This window comes from Channa argus, chromosome 8 (genome assembly GCF_033026475.1).
Source record: "Channa argus isolate prfri chromosome 8, Channa argus male v1.0, whole genome shotgun sequence".
In the NCBI taxonomy this organism is placed as follows: Eukaryota; Metazoa; Chordata; class Actinopteri; order Anabantiformes; family Channidae; genus Channa; species Channa argus.
The window spans coordinates 2,002,388-2,026,458 of NC_090204.1; the positions used below are offsets into that span (position 1 = coordinate 2,002,388).

The 24,071-nt window shown below is 39.4% G+C and overlaps 2 protein-coding genes across 5 annotated transcripts; one reads left to right on the forward strand and one right to left on the reverse strand.

The window, feature by feature from the left end:
- Positions 1-4,752: 4,752 nt before the first annotated feature.
- Positions 4,753-6,617, reverse strand: si:ch73-389b16.1 (coiled-coil domain-containing protein 18). The gene is made up of 2 exons (XM_067512785.1): positions 6,216-6,617; positions 4,753-6,123 (listed from the first exon to the last, which is right to left on the reverse strand). The coding sequence occupies exons 1-2, from the start codon at positions 6,391-6,393 to the stop codon at positions 5,906-5,908; spliced, it is 396 nt and encodes a 131-aa protein (XP_067368886.1). The 5' UTR covers positions 6,394-6,617; the 3' UTR covers positions 4,753-5,905.
- Positions 6,618-12,032: 5,415 nt separating this feature from the next.
- Positions 12,033-23,325, forward strand: LOC137131462 (divergent protein kinase domain 1A-like). 4 transcript variants are annotated; one of them, XM_067512775.1, is made up of 6 exons: positions 12,033-13,587; positions 16,098-16,156; positions 21,351-21,485; positions 21,601-21,708; positions 21,798-21,974; positions 22,056-23,325. In XM_067512775.1, the coding sequence occupies exons 3-6, from the start codon at positions 21,372-21,374 to the stop codon at positions 22,866-22,868; spliced, it is 1,212 nt and encodes a 403-aa protein (XP_067368876.1). In that variant the 5' UTR covers positions 12,033-13,587; positions 16,098-16,156; positions 21,351-21,371; the 3' UTR covers positions 22,869-23,325. The 4 variants fall into 4 exon arrangements, with proteins under 4 accessions (XP_067368876.1, XP_067368875.1, XP_067368878.1 ...); XM_067512774.1 differs by lacking the exon at positions 16,098-16,156 and having other exon boundaries at positions 12,036-13,587; XM_067512777.1 differs by lacking the exon at positions 12,033-13,587 and having other exon boundaries at positions 16,098-16,206.
- Positions 23,326-24,071: the final 746 nt, after the last annotated feature.

The following is a 24,071-nucleotide window of genomic DNA, read 5'->3' on the forward strand; positions in this document are numbered from 1 at the left end:
TCTGCATTGTGCCTTCGAGTGACTGTGGCTGCGTGTCCACTTCTACAGAGACTAGCTACACCAATCCATACTAAATCCTCTCCATTTATAGACAGCATGTCTACCTGTGGACTGATGAATATCTAAAGTCTCTGATATTACTCTCCAACCCTTTCCAGCTGCATGCAAATCAACTGATCATAACTCTTCTGAGATCTCATTTTCATGAGGCATCGGTTGATGTTCCTTGTGAACAGCACACTGACTACTTTTTGAAGGCTTTTGTAAGTCAAGGTACGTCTAACCCACATGCCCATTCTCATTTCATGGACTTGCTAACTCCAGGTTTGCTAACATCATAGGGCCACAACTGATGTGAGGTGAACGCACTGCCTTGGGTATCCCAACCCAGGCTCCATTACTTTTTTATAGCATCACTTGATGGATGTGTTCGATAAAGACATGAAAGATCACAACTGTTTGTGTTGTATCGGCATAGAAATATTGTGCTTGTTAATATTTGTGACTTTAATATTCATCAGATCACATCTCATAACCACTTATGCAGAAAACCGGGAATATGCAAATTGTGACATTACCTTTTCTTCCTACTGTACATTCCTCTACATGTCAAAACATGTACACAATTGTGCACAAACAATCTTATCAGTGAGGCTAAACACACAGACTGCCAACTACAGTTCACGTGTTCTAACTTGAGTGGGGCTAAAATTCTCCTGCACTTCATATTGCATAACTGTGAAGGATATTTGCTGTTATAATACCACAATAACAGCAAATAATAATAGGTAATATCACACCTTGAGGCTATGTAAAGCTATTGTGAAGCCCACAGAACAAATCTAATACCAGGGCTTCTTCCTGCTGCATACATGAGTCATGTATCCCTAGCTGTGTTCACTGCTAATTTATAAGTCAGTTTTACAAGAGTAAGACAGGTCTGAATCTTTAACATTTAGAGAAACACAAGTTAACCCTTAATACAGGCTGTTAATGGGGAAACAGCTAGTGTCATAACAGGCAAAATATCTGCTGGTGTGTAACTACTAGTGGGCCCCCGTGTGACAATATAGCAAAATGTTCTGTTCTGGCGTTCCCTGCACTCTCGATCAATTTTCTTTGTGCGAAGAGTTTTTAAAGTAATCCAGTGCGTTTAAATGGAAATGAGTAACCAGGTTACAGTAATGTAAACAGGTAGGTTGGTTTTGAAAATTGGAAATAGGGGATTAGGGAATCCTGATTTTTCCCAGGGAGATTTCTGTCAGAGAAAGCTACTTTCTCTGCAATGTCTGTGAGCCAGGCTTCCAGAATAAGTCAGAGGTGGAGGAGAAATCAGTGCAGGTTACTCCGCTGCTGCATGTTTATGTGGATTTCTAGTAACCAGGTTTCTTTAGTGTACGTGAATGCAATTACCTTAGGAAGTAGATTTCTCTGAGTAACCTGGTTAATTACTGTAAGAACACATAAACATAGTCATTGTCCAACGTTGCTACTAATTTGTGATTGTCTGATAGACAATTTAACATCCAGCATTAGGTGACAGCAAAACATGTCATGTTGGAATGTGCCGGCAGACTTTGACAGTTTAACAGAAAGAAAATGACGAACCATGGACGGAGTTCTTGTGTTAGTGAGACAGGAAGCGTTTAATCAAAAGAAGGAAGAGGATCTATTGTGTTTGACAGGAATCGTTGCAGGTCATTTATTGATTTAATTACCAGACAACAATCTCAGTTTTAGAAAAACACTGCTGTTTTAAACATCCAATGCAAAAATGTTGCTACGTTTTTACTTTTTGTATGCATGATAACTATATCATGTATGTCATGCTTGATAAAATTTGTGTGAGATTAAATCAGATATGTTTAGGGAACTAACACTTGCGATGTTGAGAAAGACTGTGGAAACATTAAATGCGGGTTGATTGCAAACTCACATCGATTGCCGGCTTTCACACTCCTACTTTCTCCATTGCTCGTGTTTCTTGGACTCCTGACCCCGTTTTCGTGGACTTTGTTTTCTGTCTGGTCTGAGGTTTGATTTTGGTTTTCACCCTGTCAGTCCTCCCCTCTGTGGGGGTTTTGTCGGGTGTGGGTAAGACTTGTTTTTCCACTGTGCTTAGGTCAGTTTATGGTTACATGAATGTCTATTTTTCCGTTGTTCGGTTATTTCTCGGGATAATTGTTTTAGTTCTCGTTTTAGTTCATTTTTCTATCTGCTCCCCAGGTTTTATGTTTAGGTTTCTGTGTTTTTGTGTAATGCTTTATGATTGTTAGTTCTTTGTCTCCCGTTCCGCCCTCTAGTTTTCCTTGTTTTCTAGTCTTGTACTCATCCCTCTAGGATTTACCAGTTTGTCCTCCTTCACAGGAGTGAGTTTAGGTTGGTTGTTTTTTTGTGTTTTTTTTTTCCCTTTCCTGTCTTACAATCTTTAATAAAGCTCAGTCTTTTCACTGAACCTCTCTCGCCTTGTTGCTCTTGGGTCGACGTTAAAAGTAATCCTGATAGTTGCTGGGACAGTCACATTTTAGCTAATCTATTACTGTCTGTACCATGTGCATACAGTAATCGTGTGTTATTATACTGTATATACATCACTTGGTCAACATCTTTGCATCATTTCAACACTAACATATCTCCTCTTTCTTTTAAAATAAAAAATCTCAGATAAAAAGAGTCATCAGACTAACTGTTTTCACTAACATGTAGTAGTCTCTAGTTTTGCTTTTATTAGTCAAGGTCTTGAAATGTCCTGTCTCCACCCGATAGTATGGGGGGTTGTGGTGGTCACAATATCTGAAAATAACAATGCAAATTTCAGCATCTGTTTCCAAAAACTGATTACTTCTCTTTGAACCGTTTCCTGAAGAAATGACGCTACCAGTGCAGCAGTCTTACACATTGTTCAAAGCAACATGTTAGCAAACTGTTAGCAAACAATATTTGATGAATGAAGGTGGATATGTGAGCAAGTCTGCAAGGCAGGACATTTTTTAACCACGTGTGCTGTCACGACGCCTGTCTCTGGGCCTTCGGTGAATGTTTTTGAAACTGTCACAACAAGGACATTTGTCATAGCTCTTCTAGGCAATGTGTTTTTCTTTCTGCACTTCTGTTTCACCAGTGTTTGCACAACCTCACACCGGGAACTTCATTATGCAACCTGTGCAAGCACGCAGCTGAATAATATGGCAACAAAAAAAAAAAAAAAAGCAAAGCCCGTGGGCATTGTGCATGTGGCACCTCAAGTACATGAAGGCAGTCTTGTTAAACACGTCCAAGGTGACATTAACATGGCAAGCAGACTAGCCTGTTTTCCTCCCCTAACTGCAATTAGAGGACAAAGTTGTTGAACCAGTTTGCAGAACACATGACATTTGAGTGTTAAATCCCTCATCAGTTAACCAGCTTATTATAGCATGAACATAATGACATCAGTTAAAATACAGTTAAGGAAAGTACCATCTGTCTGAATCTGACAGACATTAAACGGTTATTCTCTATATTTGTGGAGGCTCAGATCAGAAAGTGTTTGTACCGTAAACATAGTTATAATTAGCAGCTAGTTATCTGAACACAGACAGGAAAAAAGTGAAGCTGTTCAAAAGCTAAACAAATCTACTTGTCCATCTAAGTCTCACCAAAAATGTGTCACTTTAAATGCTGGACAAGTTATGTTAGGGGTTACTGAGCAACATGGAAAGACAAATGCAAACTGATGTCCGGAATTTGTTAAATATCAGGGGGTGTGGTTCCTACGAGGGCAATTTTTGAACATATAACTAATCTAATGCGACCACTGCATGACACTCTGGTCCTTTAAAGTTGATCTCCAAAACAGTTCCAAAACAGTTCCAGTTAAAAACCCCACGAAGGCAGGACTTATCCGGTTTTAAACATTTGCCACATAGCGATGTTTGGCCATTCATACTTGCAAAACTGCTCAAGCTGTGTCAGGTTGCACAGGGACAACAGCCGTTTCCAAGTCCAGCCACAAATTTTGAATTAAATTGAGGTCTGACTCTGACTTGGTGACTCCAGAACATTAGCCTCGTTGTTTGTAAAACATTTCTGTGTAGCTTTGGCTGTATACTTGAAGTCATTGTCCTGCTGGGGGGGGGGGGGGAAATCATCTACAAAGTCACAGTTTTCTTGCAGACTGCATCAGGGTTTTACTTATGCATTTTACCCTCCTCTGTTACAAAGAAGCTTCCAAAAAGGTTCTCCACCCCTGTCCTTACTCATTCAATCAACCAACAGGACCATTTGTAGAGTTAGTGGCTCAATATAAGGAGGGAGGCCCCTGTTGAAAATAAACTTCTTTTGTTGCTAGGCAACCACAATGACAGATTACTTACAATGGTGGGAAACTAGGAAACTACCTATTTGAGTGCCGATGGGTAGAAAAGCGCTATATAAGTGCAGACCATTTATGTTAGATGTTAAAATGTTCTTTTGCTTTAGTTGTTACAACAAAGCGACGGACATTTGTTTCACACAGGTTTAAAACTCCGGTGTCCTGACAGGAATCTGCTGCCACCACCTTCTTCACAATGTGGCTACTGTTCTTTTGACGATAAGCCATGTTTGGCTTCCTTAACCCTATAAAAAACACTATGTTTACTATGTAATAAATATACTACAGTACAATTTGTGTACTTTTTGTACTTCCTCATTAGTTTTGCTTCACTTTTTGTCCCTCATTTGAATATACATTCATGACCAGGTCACACAAGGGAACAAACTACAACCACAACATAACAGTTAATATTTATATTAATACAATAATTATGCAACGGGGCTAGAATCAGCCAATGAAATCCCCCCACAGTCCCACAGCATGTGACACTGTGTGCATCAAGCTGTGGGAAATTAGGGGTGATCACATCTCAGCCACAGGGAAGACACAAATACAGATTTCAGATGACTCACCACAGGAGACAGACAACACACTATTGATCCCAGAGGGAGTCAAAACAAAGAACACTTCTGCACAGTGGAAACACACATTTCTGTTATCTGTATTTCTCTCTGATTTAACTCTTCGGTCTGGTAAACATCTAGGGATGTTTTATTTGTGCAGTTCTGACAAATTCCCACATGTGCATTTCACAGACAAATTGGTGCAATTGTTTTCTCCTATGCCAGTTCTACAAAGATGGTAAAGCGACATGATCTCTGTGTAGTTTGTCATACAGATAAACTAAAGATACAAATGAGTTATAATGTAATTTTAGATACAATTCATACATGACAATCAGATCATAAGTATTAGATAACATGACAATGACTAATTACTTAATAAACAGTAAATTACATGATCGAACACAGCATGTAATTTATTGACAGGGTTTAGTTCTTTAAACAATGATGTGATCCTCGGGGATACAGATGGAGAATGTCCATACAAAGCTGAAATCACAGAGATACTAACCCTTAACAAGCATTTAGAAGAACAGGCCAGGGTATATTTAATTACTCATTGCTGCCTCAGAAATGAGAAGTCTGGCATGATGGGAAATAATCTGATGAAAATGATAACACCGCATGTAATCATCTTCAGATTGTTTCCAGAAGCAGCAGCATGTCAACATGAAGCAATAAAAGTACAAGATTGATTATAGAAAGATATTAAAAAAGGGAGAAATAGGAGGTGCAATTAACTTTATGTTAGAAGCAGCTTGTGAAATATCGTGAATGGCCATAAATTTTGTCTTTGGCCTTTCTGCAAACACAGTTCCAACACAGCAGCTTTAAGTCTCTTCTTAAAGCCCCCTTCTTGGGTTGGTCTTGTTAGATGTGTCGTGCTTGTTGGCAGGATGTAGGACATCGGGTCAGACATTCAGGTTTAGGACTGAAAAGGTCGAAAACCTTGTTTCAATTGCAAAGCAACGACAGGGCAAGCGGCTCACCTTAGCCCCGCGGCCAGCTTCTCCATCGTGGCTTTGCGCTCTTCTGCTTTCTGCTGTGAACGACGCAAGACGTTTCTCAGCTCTTGGAGGTGATCCAGTGTGCCCACAAGCTCACCTTTCACTGTTTTCATCTGGCTCTCCAACATCTGCGTGTGATGGAGGGAGTTTCTCCTGTACCGTCTGCTGGAACGCACCTTTTCCTCCAGGTCCGCCACTGAGATGAGCAACCAGAATTCACAGTCACAAACTACATCCATACACAATAGCTTTAATATTACAAAATCTTTAAGAACATGTGATACAGACCCATGTTTTCTTGGTAGCCCATCTTCTCTGGACCAGACTCTGTCTTCTTGTCCAACAGGCTCTTGGTTTGCTCCAGCATCTTCTCCATCTTCACCAGTTGTGCAGCTTTGGTGTCACTGTCCCGACGAATCTTCAGCAATTCTTGCTCTCTTTGAGTCAGCTCACTGTACGTACTCATATCAAGTGTTAGTGCAATTGCAATGGTGCGACGTGCAACAAGCTCAACACTGGGACACAGAACGACTTGTGATACAACAGCTAAAAACCTCAGTGAAGATAAGACACAAGGATGATGCTCCGTTGCTGTACCACTTTAAAACACTCCTCTGTTTGCAAAGTGAACTGTACTGATTTCAATATTTGACGTTTTATAGGCCACAACCTCAGCACATGTCTGGAAGTCATCTGGAAACAGCCAACTCTTAGTATTCACTATTAAAATTAGAAAGTCATAGGACTCGCTTCACCAAGCCCTTAAGCAAAATTGAGAATATTTACACTTGCTTACTGGTTACAAGGTTTTTAGTGAGCTGATATTATATTAGGAATCATATAAGACAACATGGGACTGGTCTGTGGTTTAAAAAAGAATATTAAAGCATCAACATGCAACTATATCACCCTAACCCCTAACCCTACCATAATAACCATGCACATTCAGCTACTTTAGTAAAGATCATCGTCAGCAAAAATGGTTAAGGAGTATATATTTATAAAGTTGGAGTAAGTGAAAAAGTTTGCATCCCCCCTGAAAAATGTATTTTTAAACAACTTTAAATAATTTCGGATGAAGGAACATCCATTAGCTGAATAGGGAATGAATATTATGTTATTGAACAAATCTATTTGAATTTTTATGCAACTTTTTGACATTGGCAAGGGATGGACAGGGTTTGATTTCGTCTGACTGGTTAGAGGTGTGAGTCTGTTTTAAAAATAAAAAAACATCTGTCCACTATTGTTTAAATGATTGTCCTTTTCAGGGTTCTGGGTGCTGGAGCCTGTCAGGACAAATGTCAAGAAAGCTTTTCACCAGCCGGAATCCTCCCATTACTCTGGTATGCTTGTAATCCATGTTTTCATCCCATTGAGGCTTGAGTCTTTTAATATCCATCTCTCTCTTACAGAATGATGCTGCATGAATCGTAACCAGGACAAGAAAATTTGGTAACATTGCTCCAACCCTGACGTCTCTTTGATGAATGATCATACAGATTTGAACTATCATGACCCATACTGGTACTAAATGTACTAGTACCTGGTTTCTCCTCTGATCTCATCCTCCTTCATACACCAACATGCCTCCTATTGTATTTAGGCCCTGACTGGTTTCACAGTCCTTTCAGTCGTCCCACTCAAATTAGAGCAGCTCAGTCCGTGGAAAGGCCAGATGTAAATGTCACATGTTTTCATTGTCCTACAAAGTATAATTTACTGTGCTAACCTGGTTGGTTCAACAACTATTTATTTCTCCCTGTTGGTTTCATTCCCATTGTTTCCACTGTTGTTCTCATTGTTTTACTGAAGGTGTTTTATTATTATGTTTATAGAATTACTTGCACCAAAAAGGCATCTTCACTTAAGCTTGGACTCTACAGGTGAAGATAATGTTTTTAAAAATAGCTATTCATGTTATATGGATAAATAAAAATTGAATTTCATTTTTTTTTTCTGATTCTCGATCATATGACTTTTTTTTAAAAAAGGTATGTGACATTACCCAAAAAACATATTTAAGTAGCTCATGCTGTCCTGAAGAAAATGATATAAATTTCTTTTGTACCTTAGCACTGTTGACTAGGAGAGTTGGGGCATCAGCAGTAGGAAGAATAGCTCATCAATGTTGAGAAAGGCAGTTTTGAGGCTTGAGCCCACAAAGCCAAAAATGTAAGATAATATGAAGCACATACAGGTTATTATTATTATTATTTTGCCCCTGGTCAAATACGCCATTTTATATCCTGTGAGGTGCAGCTTAGTGTAGTTTTATCACATCTCACCGATCAGCAAAACAAATAGTCCTGCATAATCGTGATTCATATCTGCATCATTCAGATAGCAAGAGTACAACACTAACAATAAACATTTATCAATGTAGCGATTAATGTAATCATTATTTATATCTGCACTCCTGATTGCTTATATGAGTTATGGCCCTTTTAAGGCCTGAGATGCAAAGTGTGCATTTAAAGATGACAGTACAGTAAATGATGATGTTCTGCATCTCTAATCCAGAAGTAGGTGCCTGTTTATTAAAGGAGCCTTTAATATAAATTAATAAGTAAGTAGCTATAACCCTTATTAGTTTCTGCCTGTAGTGCTCAATTGTTACTGCCAATCAAAATCTTTTATCAATCATAAGTAAAGCCATTAGTTACACTGTAGGTCATTTCACTAACAAGCATCACTGTGCTGTGTCCCAAAAAATCGTTTCACTGCTTCAGACAGCATTAATGACTTAAACTTTAATGTCGTCGACTTTCAGCCCAGACCTGTATATCAACTAGGAGTCAGAGCAGGTACCAGTTTTGAATTTTATTAGTGAGGTAACTGTTTTGTTCACACCTAGTGTTCAGCACAAATTTTTAATGTGTTGTCGCCTTCTGTACTGGGTGTGACTGTGCTGCACCTTGATCAGTGGAAATAAATCTTTTTGCCATGTTTCCTGTGTCGCTGTTGCTTCCCTTCTTCTTCTTTCCCCATGCTCCGCTTGTCTGGTGCATTAAAGATCACATTTGGCTGGCATTAAGCAGAACTAATCAGACATAAACATGGGCTGTTGTGTGATAGATATTATTCTAGTCTAATGACAGATTTGTTTTGCAGGCCATGTTCTGTACTACTTTCTTGCTTTGCCAACTAGTTTCTCTGCCTCCTGGGCTTCTGTGATCTTGTTCTTGATCCTGCAAACAGAATGTGACTTGTACATTCTCTATCCCCACCCTTTCCTTCAGGCTGGCCACATGCAGATAAAAAAGCATAATCCCTTTTATTAATGAAATTATAAACCCAGATATTATGAACCAGTGAATGATATCATTTACAGCCAACAACAGAACTGAACAGAATTAAAATAATATATATTTACAGGGAAAAGCCACTTGTATGTAACCCATTATAAAGTATTTAACTATCTAATTAAATTATGAATTTCTTTTTCTATACACAAATGATTATCCTGATTGTTTTCTCTCGCTTTCCTCAAACACACCAGTTGAAAAATAAAATATCATATTGTAGGCTTCCATCAAAAAACTCCACAGTCACAGTTACATTTTACTTGTCGGAACAAGAAAGCAATCACATTGTAAAACTGAAAATAATTCTCTTTCCTGAGTTATCCAGTATCTTTAATGTTTATGCAGTGTTTCCTGATGTGTCCTTTCGGGGTGTGTCTTTAAGTCCTTTTATTTTGGGGAGCATCAGTCTTTAGGCGTAGCTGGGGGTGGATGTAGCTCAGAAGTAAGGCAGTGGTTCACGGACCACAGGGTCAGTGGCTCAATTCCCGGTCCCGGCTATATGTCGAAGTGTCTCTGGGCAAGACCCGAACCCCTAACAGCCCTTTCCCATCCTCAACTGTGCAGTGTCAGTCCAAGCCCGGTAGAATATTGGGGATAGTTGCGTCAGGAAGGGCATCCAGCGTAAAAACTGTGCCACCCTGAACTCACGGGACTAAAAAAAGAAAAGTCTCTGGGCATAGCTGCTGTCTGCAGTACCTGCATCTGGTCACCAGATGGAGACCAAAAGCAACATTTCAGCTAGACACACATCAAAGAAATCATTCTTAAAAAAAGATTTATCTCAAGGTTGATGTGGTTGAAGACTATAAACTTACAAGAATGTGGGTCAGGGTAGATGTAGAGTTAATGTGTTTTGTTAGTCTGACTGAGCAGATTTTTGGCATCTAAATTAGCTGTTCCATATGTTGTGTAGTCCAAAATCCACTGCAGTAGAACGGCGAGACATAAAATGGGTTATAATATCCCAGAGTCTCTTTCTACAGGCTCATCGTGGAAACATTAGTCATCACATTTCCATAAAACGCAGAGCGATGCACACCATCTGTTACGCAATTATAGGTGAGAATAGCATATTACCAGAGATGTTGCTCCACAAATAAATTTGTCTTTCCATATGGGGTGAATTAAATATTTTGAGGGAAAGTTCAACTTGTCAACTGCAGTCAAATGAATGTGAAAAAGATGTAAACAATCTGTGTGGAAGAGCCAGGCCCGTCTCCGTGGATGGGTTGTATTACGTACAGTATTTGAGACTGAGAGCAATTGAAAATGATTAATCTTTACGGACATTTGTTTAATTAGGAACATAACACACACACAACTAGCCGTGCACTGTAGTTTTTAGCAAACATTACCCAAATTTGAGTAAATTGTAAAAATGTGTGGAGGTAAATTATTTGTTGGGGACTATTTTCAGATGTGGATGATTATGTCTACTCTGGTATTTACAAGACCAGGATCTATAGGTGTTATGGAGTCTAAATAAATTACACTGTATGTGTTCATGGTAGGGCAAGAGAGAAAGAAGTGCGTTTTTACTGTAGGATAAGATAAAACACGTCATGAAAGTCATGAATCGCTATGGAACTGGAGCATAAGACAAATCGGGGTTGACAAGCTTTACTTGTTAGCACAATGAAATAGTTGGACTAATTGGGTTTTTTTTCCACTCTTGTGTTTAAATGGTGACAATAGCCTGCCTCAACTTCTCTGTTCTTTGGTTCGGCATCTTTCACACCTGCTATTTAGACTCAGACCAAACTAAAACGTTAAAAAAGGTCCAAAAGACCAAGCCAGGGTATAATAAAAGCTGTCTTACTTTAAATAAGAAAAAGAACCTCGACACTTCAAAAAAGGATTAGCCAGTGAGAAAACATACCCCAAAAAAACATTCTTGGTGTATTCTTACGTCTAGCTCGCAACATTTATCCCAATGAAACAATTCTCACACATTCTAAATATTCATGTCTGAATTGAGAACTGTAATAGAGGCTTCTCACCATGAGGGTGAAGACTAACCTTATTTTGTCTGCCAACAAGGCAGATTTCCCCTTTTAACATCCATAATAAAATGTGATAATAAACATCCACCAAGATCTCCATGGTAATTGTCATCACAATGTGCATTAAACATATACAGCAGACAAAAATTGTGAGAATAAGTTGATGGAGAAATTGCAAATAATTTCTGTTGGGCCATATGGAAACATTTCCTGCAATTTGTTACATATGCTCCTTATTGGGTTTAATGGATGTTAATGGAAGGACAAGGTACTGAGCAGGTGTGGGCTGTAAGACTGAGCCAGAAATATTATACTTAATGAACGGATAATTGAATTTATTCATGAAGATTTGAAACCCATGCAGATCTTTTCCAGTGTTAATTAATCTGACAGGATATGTCTGTGGAGAAGGCCATCGATAGGTTACAGGTTGTGTATAATTACACACACTTCTATTCCGACACCTGAATGGAGGTGAATCAGACTTGGAAAAACTCACTGTTCCTCTGTCATAACCTCTGTGCACTTCAGTGGTGCCACTTCCTTTGGCTTTGCATCAGCAAGGTTGTCGATTGTTTGTTCTTATATAGAAACCGAATTTCTTTTTTATCTTCCCACTCAAAATGCCTCAAGGTAATCATTGCATAACAGGAAATACTTTATCTGCGTCCAGTTTCTGTCCTCTCAGCTCCTCCAAATTCTAATCTCCCGTCTCATAAATCCAACGCTGCTGCCAGCTTTGTTTATGTCTTTTCCACACTCCTCTCTATAAAGCATTTAGCACTGCTCTCACAGATCTTAGTATCACCACATTAGTTCTTTATGCTTGTGCAATTAAATCTGCTGGGTCCAAATAGTAAAGACAACTCCCCATTGTTTTCATGCTTGGCAAAGCATCTCCATAAAATACTACCACCGAAAATTAGACTGTTGTCTTCTCTGATGGACGACAATACTGCAGGTGTTCTGCATCACTGAGTGCCCATTACTTCTTTATGGTGAATTCCCTTGAGATGCAGTGTTTCACAATCTAGTTTATCTTCACTGAGATGATCCCGGCATAGAACCAAGTACAGATATTTCAACACATATAACAGGGCTCCTAGAAAACCTTCTCAACCGTAGCGACACACGTTTAGTTTAACTTTGATATTTGCTCTTTAAAATTGTCAAAGTTTATGAGTTTATGAGAACACGTTCCCTCTGCTCATCTGCTGTTATGTGTGAATACAGGATAAACATTTAAAATAACATATAGGCTAAACTCTACAAATCTTTGTTTAACCACCACATATCTCACCTAAAGAGATTTTGTTTTTTTTTCTAGAAACCCAGGTTATTTATATGTTGGTCAATTGTGTTAAAATGTAAAAAATACTAAATGTAAAGCCCTTCTTATCTTTAGTAAACTGGCCAGTGGTTACAACTGCAAGTATTCTGAATTTCCACCTCTGCCTTACAGAGGTTCCAGTACATCTTTACATTAATCTAAATCCCTTTTTTAATCCCTTCCTCAAGAATAACAATAACCTGTCATTCTGCCCTGCACTGGGTATCAGGCTGTCCAATAATATATCTGCTCAACTGTAATAAGACAGGCAACACCTCCATGTTGTTAATGCTTCATTTCGTTTCACCTTATAAAGGTGTTTTGATGAAAAAACAATTTGCTGTGTACTAAAAAAAAAAATCCTGACACCTGAGCAAAAATATCTGGCACTTCAGCAGCTAAATAGCAACTATATCCAGCAGCAAGTTACGGATGTGATGTGTCTCTGTTTTGATGCTGAACAGTTTGCATATGCTATGTCGTCTAGAAACCTTTTTCATTGCACACCAGTTTGTGATATAAAAGTAGTAGTTGTTAATATAAAATTAGTGATTAGTGTGGCTTTTTCAGAATCGTTACCTTGTTACCTTTTGTTTTTAATTGGTTAAAATCCAAAAGTTAAAATAAATAAATACATAAAAGCAAAGCACAAAAGGACATAGATTAAAAACGTCACACAGCGGGTTATCGAGTGATACCCATCCTCCTCCTGTAATTGGTCTAAACGGCCCAGGAGCGATCATGGCCAATATGAGCCTCACTCCGCTGCAGTCGACGGCGCAGCTCAGTCTGCTGCCTCGCTGCGTCGAAGCGCACATCCACGGTGCTCCTGACACAATCACTGATGCTTCACAGCCTATTTAGTAATATTCCACGGTTAATCCGGGAGGCGTTGCCTGACACCGTATGAAGTGTATGCCGAATCTATTCCTCCAGCAGCTCTTGTGAGATGTTCTGCATTTGCCATGGCCAGAGCTCTGTTTCCATGGGGGTTCTTCAAAAAGCCTCTGTACATCCAGGTAAGCTTCTTGGAAATCCTGCTTCACTCCGGTAAAGTCAAATTGAAAATGTAGCGCTGCAAAAGCATGTTGTTATATACTAAGAGGTTGAATATTAAGCAACGATGCGACGATTATTGTTGCCTTTATAATATTGTCGTTTTAACTTCATATATTAAAAAAAATATATATTCTAATATGTCGCTATGACTGTATAGGTTTCTCACTCTGAATCATAAAGTGACTTGATGCTCAGCGGCTCAACCATCCTCCTGATCCCCGTTGCTGTGGCAACCACTTCCATCATGCATCCAGCTGGTACAGTCATGTATAAATGAGGCTCTTTCCCATGGTGCAAAAGTTCTTTCTCACCATATATGCAAGTCTGAAAGACTTTGCCCTGTTTTCTACGTGCAGTTCACGACAGACATAAGAGATGCCTAAAGGATCTGGGCGATTTCCCTACAGATCACAGAAAGTAGCCACTAGCAAATACCATAAATCACAGATCTGTATTTGATATGCTGCTGTGCTGATCATCTGGGAAGCTGTTGAAGAACATTATGTAACAGTTAGGATAGGAGTGAAATTGGGTGACGTCCACTGAGACACCCTTCATAAGTAAAATTAAACACGTCTGGGAAAGCCCCATGTGGAAGGCTCAAGCTAAATTTAAAATGCTCATACTTAAATTACCAGAAAGTCAACTTCACCACATGATGAATTCGTAGCCTAAAAAAGATGCCCAAGTACTTTATCAGACAATCACATTTCAACAGTCTCTTTAAGCTTGGTTACATTTTGGAGATGCTCAGCTACGGCCTTTTGCGTCAATAATTTAGATTTAATGACGTGTTGTCACAGCAGGTGCAACGTGTTTCCTTGTCCCTGCATCCTAGAGACGAAACCTGTCAGGTTTCCTACACACTAGTAGGAGAGACACACAGTCTCGAGGGAAAGAAATCAGCATCGCACAGTTTTCTAGGCCGCCACAGCCTTGCAGTGACAACTTAAGAAGTGTCATTTAGTGATCCTGGGAGAGAAGCTACTTCCACTGAAATGCAGAAGCTGACAAGTCTTTAATGCCAGAAAGCTTGAGTTTATTTAGTTGCAGTTCTGTTTTATTATTTATCTTTAGATTTTTACCATCAAATGCTGACATTGTGTTCGGATACAAGCATGTTTGATCAAGAACAATGTGTCTGCACATTTCCAAACCAATCATTTTGTCTTTATTAATTCTTGATGTGATACTGCAGAGGTGTTTTAAAGGCAAAGCTTAAAGCTTAAAGGCTTAAAGTACCAATTAACAAATGTTGCGTCGTCTGATGTGGAACAGTAAGGATGGTTGTCGTGACATGAGAGCTTTGCTGGTGCTGAAATGGTCGCATTTGACAGCAGTTTAGTGTGTTGACATTTTCTAAGCTTACTTTGATCTCCCTAACCCTGACCCCGATTCTGAGGTCATGCTGTCACATTTCTCATAAAGTGAATGTTATTTTGCAACCTTATTTAAGAATTAAAATAGCGTCTCATTTAATAGACGCTGCTACATCACAATATTTAGTGAACACAAATCCGTCAGGAATGAAGTGTTTTGTCTCCGATATGATACTTTTTTTATCTTGGGGGAATTCAGATGTTATGGGAATGTCAAGCAAGAAATTTTCTATGAGCACACAGCATATTTTTGCTCATTAAAATGCTGCACAAACTAACGTTTTACCCTGTTTCTTCTGATTGTGTATATTAATGATTTAACAGCACTGTATGTCGAAAGTGTCTCTGGGCTGGACACTGGACCCCTTACAGCCCATTCCAATCCCCAGCTGTGCAGTGCCGGTCCAAGCCCGGCAGAAACTGGGGAGGGTTGCGTCAGGAAGGGCATCCGGCATAAAAAAAAAAAAAAAAAAAACTGTTCCAAATCAACATGCGGACAATGATCCGCTGTGGCGACCCTGAACTCACGGTTTAAGCCGAAAGGACAAAAAAAAACAAAAAATATTTTAACAGCACTGTAGCTGCAGCTGTGCGTAAAGTAATAAACTATTAGGGCAGGACGAAGTTTGGGTGAGGATTTATAGGCTTCATACTGTATTTTAAATAGCTCCTATATATCTATAATGCAAAATATCCATAGCCTGCTACCTGAATCATCAGCAGTCCTACTTGGATTTTTGTGCACATTACAGCTCAGATTTATTAAGATATGGGGAGAAGCTGCAGTTCCTGCAGAAATAACATGTGCCTGCATTTCTTGTGCGTGTGGACTCCGTGCTCATGACATTCCACTGATAGATTTACAGCATCAAAAGAAACAGAGGTGGAAAGAACAACTGCTGCTAAAGTAACGTTCACACATGTTAATGTCGCAGCACCTGAGTCAAAATGGAAATGCGTGCTTTGTATGTGTGGGGTGGAGGTGGGGGTGTTGTGAGTTGGTGGTGGTGGGGTTTGCCTGCTGTCTGGACTGTGATGAGTCAGATCTTTGTAGTGTCTGTGCAGACATTGTGGCATCCTTTTTCCTTCAGAGAATCTGTGACAAGTGGAGAGGCATGTCGGCCTGCTGCTGGGAGCACCAGACTTTCAGGTGGTCCTTTCCTTCAGCAGTTTCTCCTGATCCCTCTTTACGTGCATAATGTAGGGCTGGTTTTATTTCTATCAGTGATATTAAACTCTTCATACATATCTCCTCTTCTTCAGCTTGCTCCATCTTTTGTTTCCATGTTTTCATGTCTTTCTTAGCTCTGCACAGCAGCCCATTAACCGTCAACCTCAGAGGGATAGCTTTATAATCATACATAATGGATGAATGGTTTTGCAGGCTGCAAAAACCAAGTGTGAGGACAGTGATGTGCTGCTCTTGATCAGCTTCAATCTCCTCTCTGCCTCAGTACATTGGGTGGCACAGTATGTACTCAATTGTCTGTGTCTGTCCGAGAACGTTCAGGTTCATTGTGGTTTGAATATCAGGGCTGTGGGTGGGTGGAGTTCAACCAGATCATAACAGATCTTTTTTTTTTCCACCCACCTCAGTATATGGCCACAGTTCCCAGTCAGTCTCTTAATTAATAGCTGTCACAGCAGCCACAATCAATATCACCTCATTAGCCATGTTTGTGTAACTCTCTCCTCTCACAAAGGGGTCAATACATAATCCCAGAGACAGACATGCATCAGCCAGAGCTGACATAAAAACCACAAATTATTGATCAGAAAAAGGCCAACCATACATTTGTTTGCTCATAGAGTGTTACTTCCATTGTGCTTTTGCTGTTGCTGCATTTTACCGATGAAAAAAATCAATGAATACACACAGCGCTTACTTTTGTGTTCACTGCTGTTGAATTTGATGTGGGTCTGTATGGTTAGAATAGTAAGTGGACCAATCAATAGATAAGGCAGCAGAATTCATATTCAAATAACACAACTTAAACAGGTTGTCAATGATAATTAGGTATCACCTCTGAAAACCACTGTCAGTGAACACAGTTCATCAGTGCATCTGCAAATTTCAGTAAAAACTCTCCCATATAAAGAAAAAACAATCAACAGAATGAAGAAATGCTGCCACTTTCTTTGAGACTGAGCTCATTAAAAATGGACCAAGGTGAAGTGGAAAACTGTCTTGTGGGTTAACAACTCAAATCTTTAAATTCATTTCAGAAATCATGGACAGGCTAAAGAGGAGAAGAAACCATCTGCCTTGATATTACTGCAGACTAAAAGTTAGCATCTGTGATGGGGTGGGGGTGCATTAAAGTTACGAAGTGCAACATTTTTCACATATTTTTAATTTAAATTATCCTCTGCGATTTCATGTGGAGAGCTGTGGTCAAAGAGTCCCGTTACACAGACTCATTGAACAATACTGGCAGCAGTGCAGAGATATTCAGGAAACGTTTTTGAGTGAGGCTTGACACTCAGACCAATCAGACAAAAGCAATGATTTCTGCCTGATCAGTAAGGCTTTTTAGCTTTCTCATTTATTGTAATTCCATAACTATGACTACCTGACAGGCTGTGCAGACCGTGGTGCAAGGTAAACAGTGAATTAAAGATATTTTAGAGCAGGGAGGAGGAGGACTGGGCAGACCAAGGCCAACTGGTTCCAAGTTACATTAGCACCTTAAACGCAGCACAGGTAACTTACAGTTACATATCAAAATGAGAAGATATTTTTATAAAAAAAACTTCTAAAAACTTCTCAACTTCTAAAGAAAATCATTCTCTCTTTCTTTACATTTCATACAGCACTCAAACTGAGAAACAGGGTTGTATGCACATGCTGTACATGCAATTGGAATAAATGCACAACCAGCAGTGAGAAAATTAAAATGCTGAGGAAACTATTTGTACATAGGTCTCAGAACATATGAGTATCAAATCCGAAGGATTTAAGTCAAATTGTCCCAGTGCATCACCACATTAGAAAACAAGTGCACATAAAATTCTAAAATGATTGCAATAAAATGCAATAAAGTATTTAATAATCGATTAGTGAATGATATAATTACCTTCATATTTTCTGTACAATTAATTTTGTGTGTGATCACATGCTGTGTGTAATGTGAAAAATGTTACTCCTGACAAACACACAGAGAATAGCTACCTGTTTTGCATTGTTCAAGGCATGAATAGCTCTGACCCATGAGCTTCAGCCACTTTGGCCCATGCCGCTGAAGCTGCTGTTCACTGGTTTGTTAAAAAATTGCTCAGTTAAAAGACACAAAACAACTACAGACAGACACACAAAAAACGAAAACGATGCAAAGCAATTCAAAAATGATGAAAAAGAAGCTAAAATCCTATCGGAAAGAGACATGAAATGACCAAAAACAGAACTAAACATCTCTGGTTTTGTTATCTTCTTTTTGTTATCTTTTATTATCTGATGAAAGTAAAACTCTAAAGAATACAAAAATAAATAAAAATACAATTTCCAGGTGTAGTGTGCAATACATTACCTAATTCCATATAGCTTAACAGGTGTAGCAAGAGCTACAAATAGTAGCAGTAGCTTAGACATCTCTCGTTTAAAAAAAAAGGTTTGTTAAGTTATTTTTATTTTATTTTTTTTTTATTTTGTCCAATAAGTTCAGGGTCACCCCAGGTTGGTCTGTATGTTGATTTGGCACCGGTTTTACCCTGGATCCCCTTCCTGCACGAGCCTATGACCCTATGGTCGGTGGGCAGCCACTCTACCAACTGAGCCACTTTCACAGCACTGAGTACCATGGGATTAGTGTACAGTGGTGTCAAAGCAGAAAATGGATGGAGAATCCATTTAGTAACAGGCAGAAATGACACATACAAATATAATCCTCTTCTCAACATAACTTTCAATGCATTTCAATGCGTTCACTATACAGTATGGAGAAAAAAAAAGCTGAGTGGTCATCAAGCTACTTTGTGGTAAATTGTAAAGTGGGTTCAAAAAGTGTTAGAGAAAGAAGGAGAATGGAAATGCTAAGAAATTCTGAAAGGGACAAAGCAGATGGGAGCAGCTTCAGTCTATCACTGTCGAGCACTGAGTGCAAAAATAATTAATAGATGAGAAAGTAGGACCGATAAAAAGTAAAGTTATTTTTTCACTAATGTTCTCCAGTTGGTTGAATGCCATTATTGATGTTCGACGACTACATTTATCAGCTGGGGGAATTAGAAATAAAATCAAAGGACAAGGTAATGAGTCTGGAGTCACTCTAAATTTTCCACTGTTGGCACGCCAGACCACAAACAGCATTTACTGTTAATTACAGAGCACCTCTTTAGAAGCAATTACATTAATGATGTACTCTCTGATCCAGCTCAGTTTGGAACTAATTGGTCTTCCATGTACAGTTCTGTTCACTCACTATCAGTCTGAATGACAGTGCTTTATTGGCTTATATTATTTTTTTATTTTTTGTCCTTTTGGCTTATCCTGTGAGTTCAGGGATCATTGTCTGCATGGATGCCCTTCCCTGACGCAACCCACCCCAGTTTCTAACGGGCCTGGACCGGCACTGCACAGCTGGGGATGGGAATTGGCTGTTGGGGGGGTTCAGTGTCTTGCCCAGAGACATTTCGACATATACCGGGGACTTGACGAGTCCATGGACGACTGCCTTACCAACTGAGCTACAGCCGCCCCTATTATTGGCTTATATCATACTATTTTTTGTCAGACCACAGTCTGATTTCTGTGCCAGTGATCCGTAGATATTGCTTAGAGTGCTCCACAGAATCAAGAGAAGTGTTAATATGACTGAGAAAATAACTGTAAATAAAAGTTACTTTATGCCTGCTGGGTGTTTGCTATTTACAACGTTATAAGGTTTGCAAGTTGTTCTGCTGCCCTCTACGGGCCAGAAATAATAAAGTTTTAAAAGGCTGCATTTCTATCACTTTTATCCAATAACTTGACAATTTCCCTCTCAATTGTCCATTCCACTCAAACCACTGACCCTGTGGTCTGTGGACAACTGCCTTACAAAATGAGTTAAAGTTGCCCCAATATGGCTAAGGTTATGGCTCATTATAGCTCCGGAGCCATAACCACCCCAAAATAAGTGTAGACATGTGACTGAAAACTTTGTGTTTTAAATATTAAATTGTGTATTTGCACAGTTGTGTTTCTTAGTTGCTCTTGGTTACATTAGAAGCACAGTCAAGAGCAAAATGCAGTTTATAAAGCAATATAATAATAAGAAAAAAGAGTAAAAATAACAAGAATAACCCAATCCAATTTGCACTTCCATTAGGCTGGAAGATTTGCAAGACACTAAAAAGCTTTAATTTTAGAAATGGTCTAAGGTATATTGATTTTCAATTTCTAATATAATAAAGCCGGTAAAACAATGATTTCTACATTTGCCATAATGCATCTAAGTTATCGTTGTTATTAAGCTATATGCTTCATTGAAGTGACTTTGTTCAAAGCCATTGAGAATAATTGCTGTCTTCCTCATGACTTATGAACTTACTTTTATATATAAAAAGATTGTTTACTAATGACTTATACTCTCTGAACTCTGGATACCTGTAATATAAGACAGCTTCTTAGACGACTGATTGCTGTATCACAGTCAGCATAACCATGTTCTCATATACAATGTTTGCACTGATCTTCCACCTGTTTGTAACTGATGCAAGCAAATAAGCCTCTTAATTCTGGAACCCAAAGAAAACTATATGTGATGTGAAAAATGTTGCACTTGGTAACTTGAATGCACCCCCGCCCCCGTCACAGATGCTATATGCCATTGTCATTGTTATGTACATGTATAACTTAAAAAACAAGAAACAAAATGGAGTCCAGGATGATCTCTTTTAGTGATTGTATCACATTTCTAAGTTTAAAGTGTGTGGGACATTGTCTCTGTTGTGCTTTCCTCAGACTCCACTTTGCTTTTAAGAATATTCCGGTAAATGCAAAGGTCACTACTTTTGCTACTACACTACCCAAAATAAAAATGCTCCTGGGAAAGGGCACGCTGTGTGCACATCACATGAAAGAGAGAACGGATGAAAATGCCTCAGGACAACAAACATGACTCTCACTCTCTCATTAATCTCTGCTATAATGTACGTCATCTGAAAAAGCTTGTCATGGTCATTTAATCCACCGAGACACATAACACGTCATTTATTTCACATTACTGAATGAGTTAGATTGCAAAATATATTGACAGTATGGGAGCATGTCACAGTCATTTTTTTTAAAAACAATTTTACTGTCACTTTTAAATCTGATATTTGTTGTGACAGTGATTCAAATTGATGAACTATGTTTCCAACAGACCAGATTCTCCTACCTGCATATGAAGTACCTGTTCTTCTCCTGGCTGGCAGTGTTTGTGGGGAGCTGGATAGTGTATGTGGAGTACTCATCCTACACAGAGCTGTGTCGTGGGCACGACTGCAAAAACTCAATAGTAAGTGTTTAACGTCCCATTATGTACAGTATGCACTGATCGAGATCTGTAGTCTTTCCAGCACATTTCATCTTAATGCCGTGTGTTGGTAACATTTCCCTACTTTATTTTTCAGTGCGACAAGTACAGGAAAGGAGTCATTGATGGCTCGGCCTGCAGCAGTCTGTGTGAGAAAGACACGCTTTACCTGGGGAAGTGCTTCACCGCCAAGCCCAACAGTCAGGTCAGATTTTTTAATATCAAACATACCTCGGCGGTAATCTTGCTATTATTAATGCAGCTGCACCTCAAGGCCTTCCTTGTTTATTTCAGGTTTACTCGGGGAGCTGGGGAGACCTGGAGGGGGTCATTAAGTGCCAGATGGAGGAGGCTCCTCATTATGATTTGGCAAATGAGATAGAGCCCAGAAAAGAGGCGGTGGCCTTCAACAAACCCACCAAGGGGACTTCGGTGGAAAAGTTCAGAGAGATGATCCTCAATCACCTGAAGGTTAGGAAGCGTTTTTTAAAAACTAAGTCCAAACACTAAGTCTGAATTAAAGCTCTTGGTCTTTTTTTTACTTATTTGCAGGCTAAATTGGGGGATCAGGCTAATCTGGCAGACCTTGCAACACAAGTCTTATCTATAGCAGATGCCAATAAGGACGGTCACATCTCATTGCCTGAGGCTCGGTCCACATGGGCTCTGCTGCAGCTCAATGAGTTCCTCTTAGCTTTAGTCCTACAAGACAGAGAACACACGCCCAAGTTGCTGGGCTTCTGTGGAGACCTGTATGTGATGGAGAAGGTGCCGTATTCTCCTCTCTATGGAATCCATCTTCCCTGGATTATTGAGGTGTGGATTCCGACAGGTCTGCGGCGCAGCATGGACCAGTGGTTCACCCCATCCTGGCCACACAAGGCCAAGATCTCAATCGGCCTACTAGAACTGGTCGAGGACATTTTTCACGGTACCTTTGGCAGCTTCCTCATGTGCGATGTAAGTGCTACAACATTTGGCTACAACGACCGCCATGACCTGAAGGTGATGGATGCTCGGCACTTTGTTCCCGAAGCAGTTTTCCAAGAGAGCATTAGACAGCAGCGCTGTGACATAGATGACGATTGTCTCTATGGTGCTGACTGCTTCACTTCCTGTGACCTCACTAAGCACCGCTGCACACCTGAAGTGACAAGGCCAAACTTGGCTAAAGCCTGTGACGCTATCAAACACTACATCCTGAGGGGAGCACCATCGGATGTGAGTGAAGAGCTTGAGAAGCAACTGTACGCGTGCATCGCACTCAAAGGTTCTACAGAACAGATGGAAATCGAACACTCTCTAATCCTAAACAATCTAAAGACTTTACTGTGGAAGAAAATATCTCATACAAAAGACTCCTAAAAAGCAAACACTGCACACAGACACAAAGACCAATTACTGTCCATTCAAGTTCAATAAAATCGACATGGACTGTGGAAACTTAAGTGTAACAATCCCTTGCATTCAAATTTACATATGAAACTTATATTTTATTTAGCTTCAATGAATGTCACTTTAAATCATATTACATACAATTTGTTAATGTATTGGAGCAAAAAAAAAAAATTATTTAAACCACAAGATTTTTTTATCTTGTGGTTTAAATTATTTTTTTATATTAATTTATTAACATATTAATAAATTTGACTAAAAACCATACACCAAGACAATGAGTGCTTGCCTAATTTCTGTAGTGTACTGTCTGTATCTGTTTGGTCATTTGTGCACACAGAAATTACATCTTGTGTAGTTTTATTTAGGTTTCATAAATGATGAGTCTTTTATAATATCACTTGGTTATTTCTAGCTAAAATATTCAGCCGCAATTGCAGAAGTATTCGGCCCCCATGCGAATTAGGTGTTTTGGCAATGAACATATCACGGAACCTTTTATGATTATTGCACAATTTTCAACCCTTTCATGATGGCCAGTGGTCTCCAATTCATTAGTATTCATGGGTTTATGTGCTGCAACACCCTTCTTCAGATCCCACTAGATTGTCTACAGGGTTCAAGTCAGGCGACTGTGACAGCCACTCTAGAATCTTCCAACACTCAATCTGAAACCCAGACTTCGTTTGCAGTGTGCATGGGCTCATTGTCCTGTTGGAAAGTAATGACGCCCAACCTTGCGCCTACTCATAAACGGCATTATGTGCGCTTCATTAATCTTCCTCTGGACATGCGCCTTATCCACAGGCCGGAAAAGTTTTGTTTCCTTGCGCCACAGAACAGAATCTCATAACGTCTGCAGCATATTTGTATGATTTTGAGGATATTGACTTGCGTTTTTGAGTCAGTAGTAGTATATATTTTAGAGTTATGCTGGGGAAACCTTTGGTGTTTATTACATGCCTTACTGTTCAAACCTCACTGCCTATTGCCACAAAGACTGCAGGTTGTTTGCAGTCACTCCAGGATCTTTCTTCCCCACTTGGTGCAACTAATGCCTTTAATGAGTGGCATCATGTGGACTTCAGATGTAACTTAATATTCAAACGTATGCTCTTATGAGGGTCTCTTTAGGGGGGGGAATAATTTGGACTGCAGAGTTCATAAAAAGTT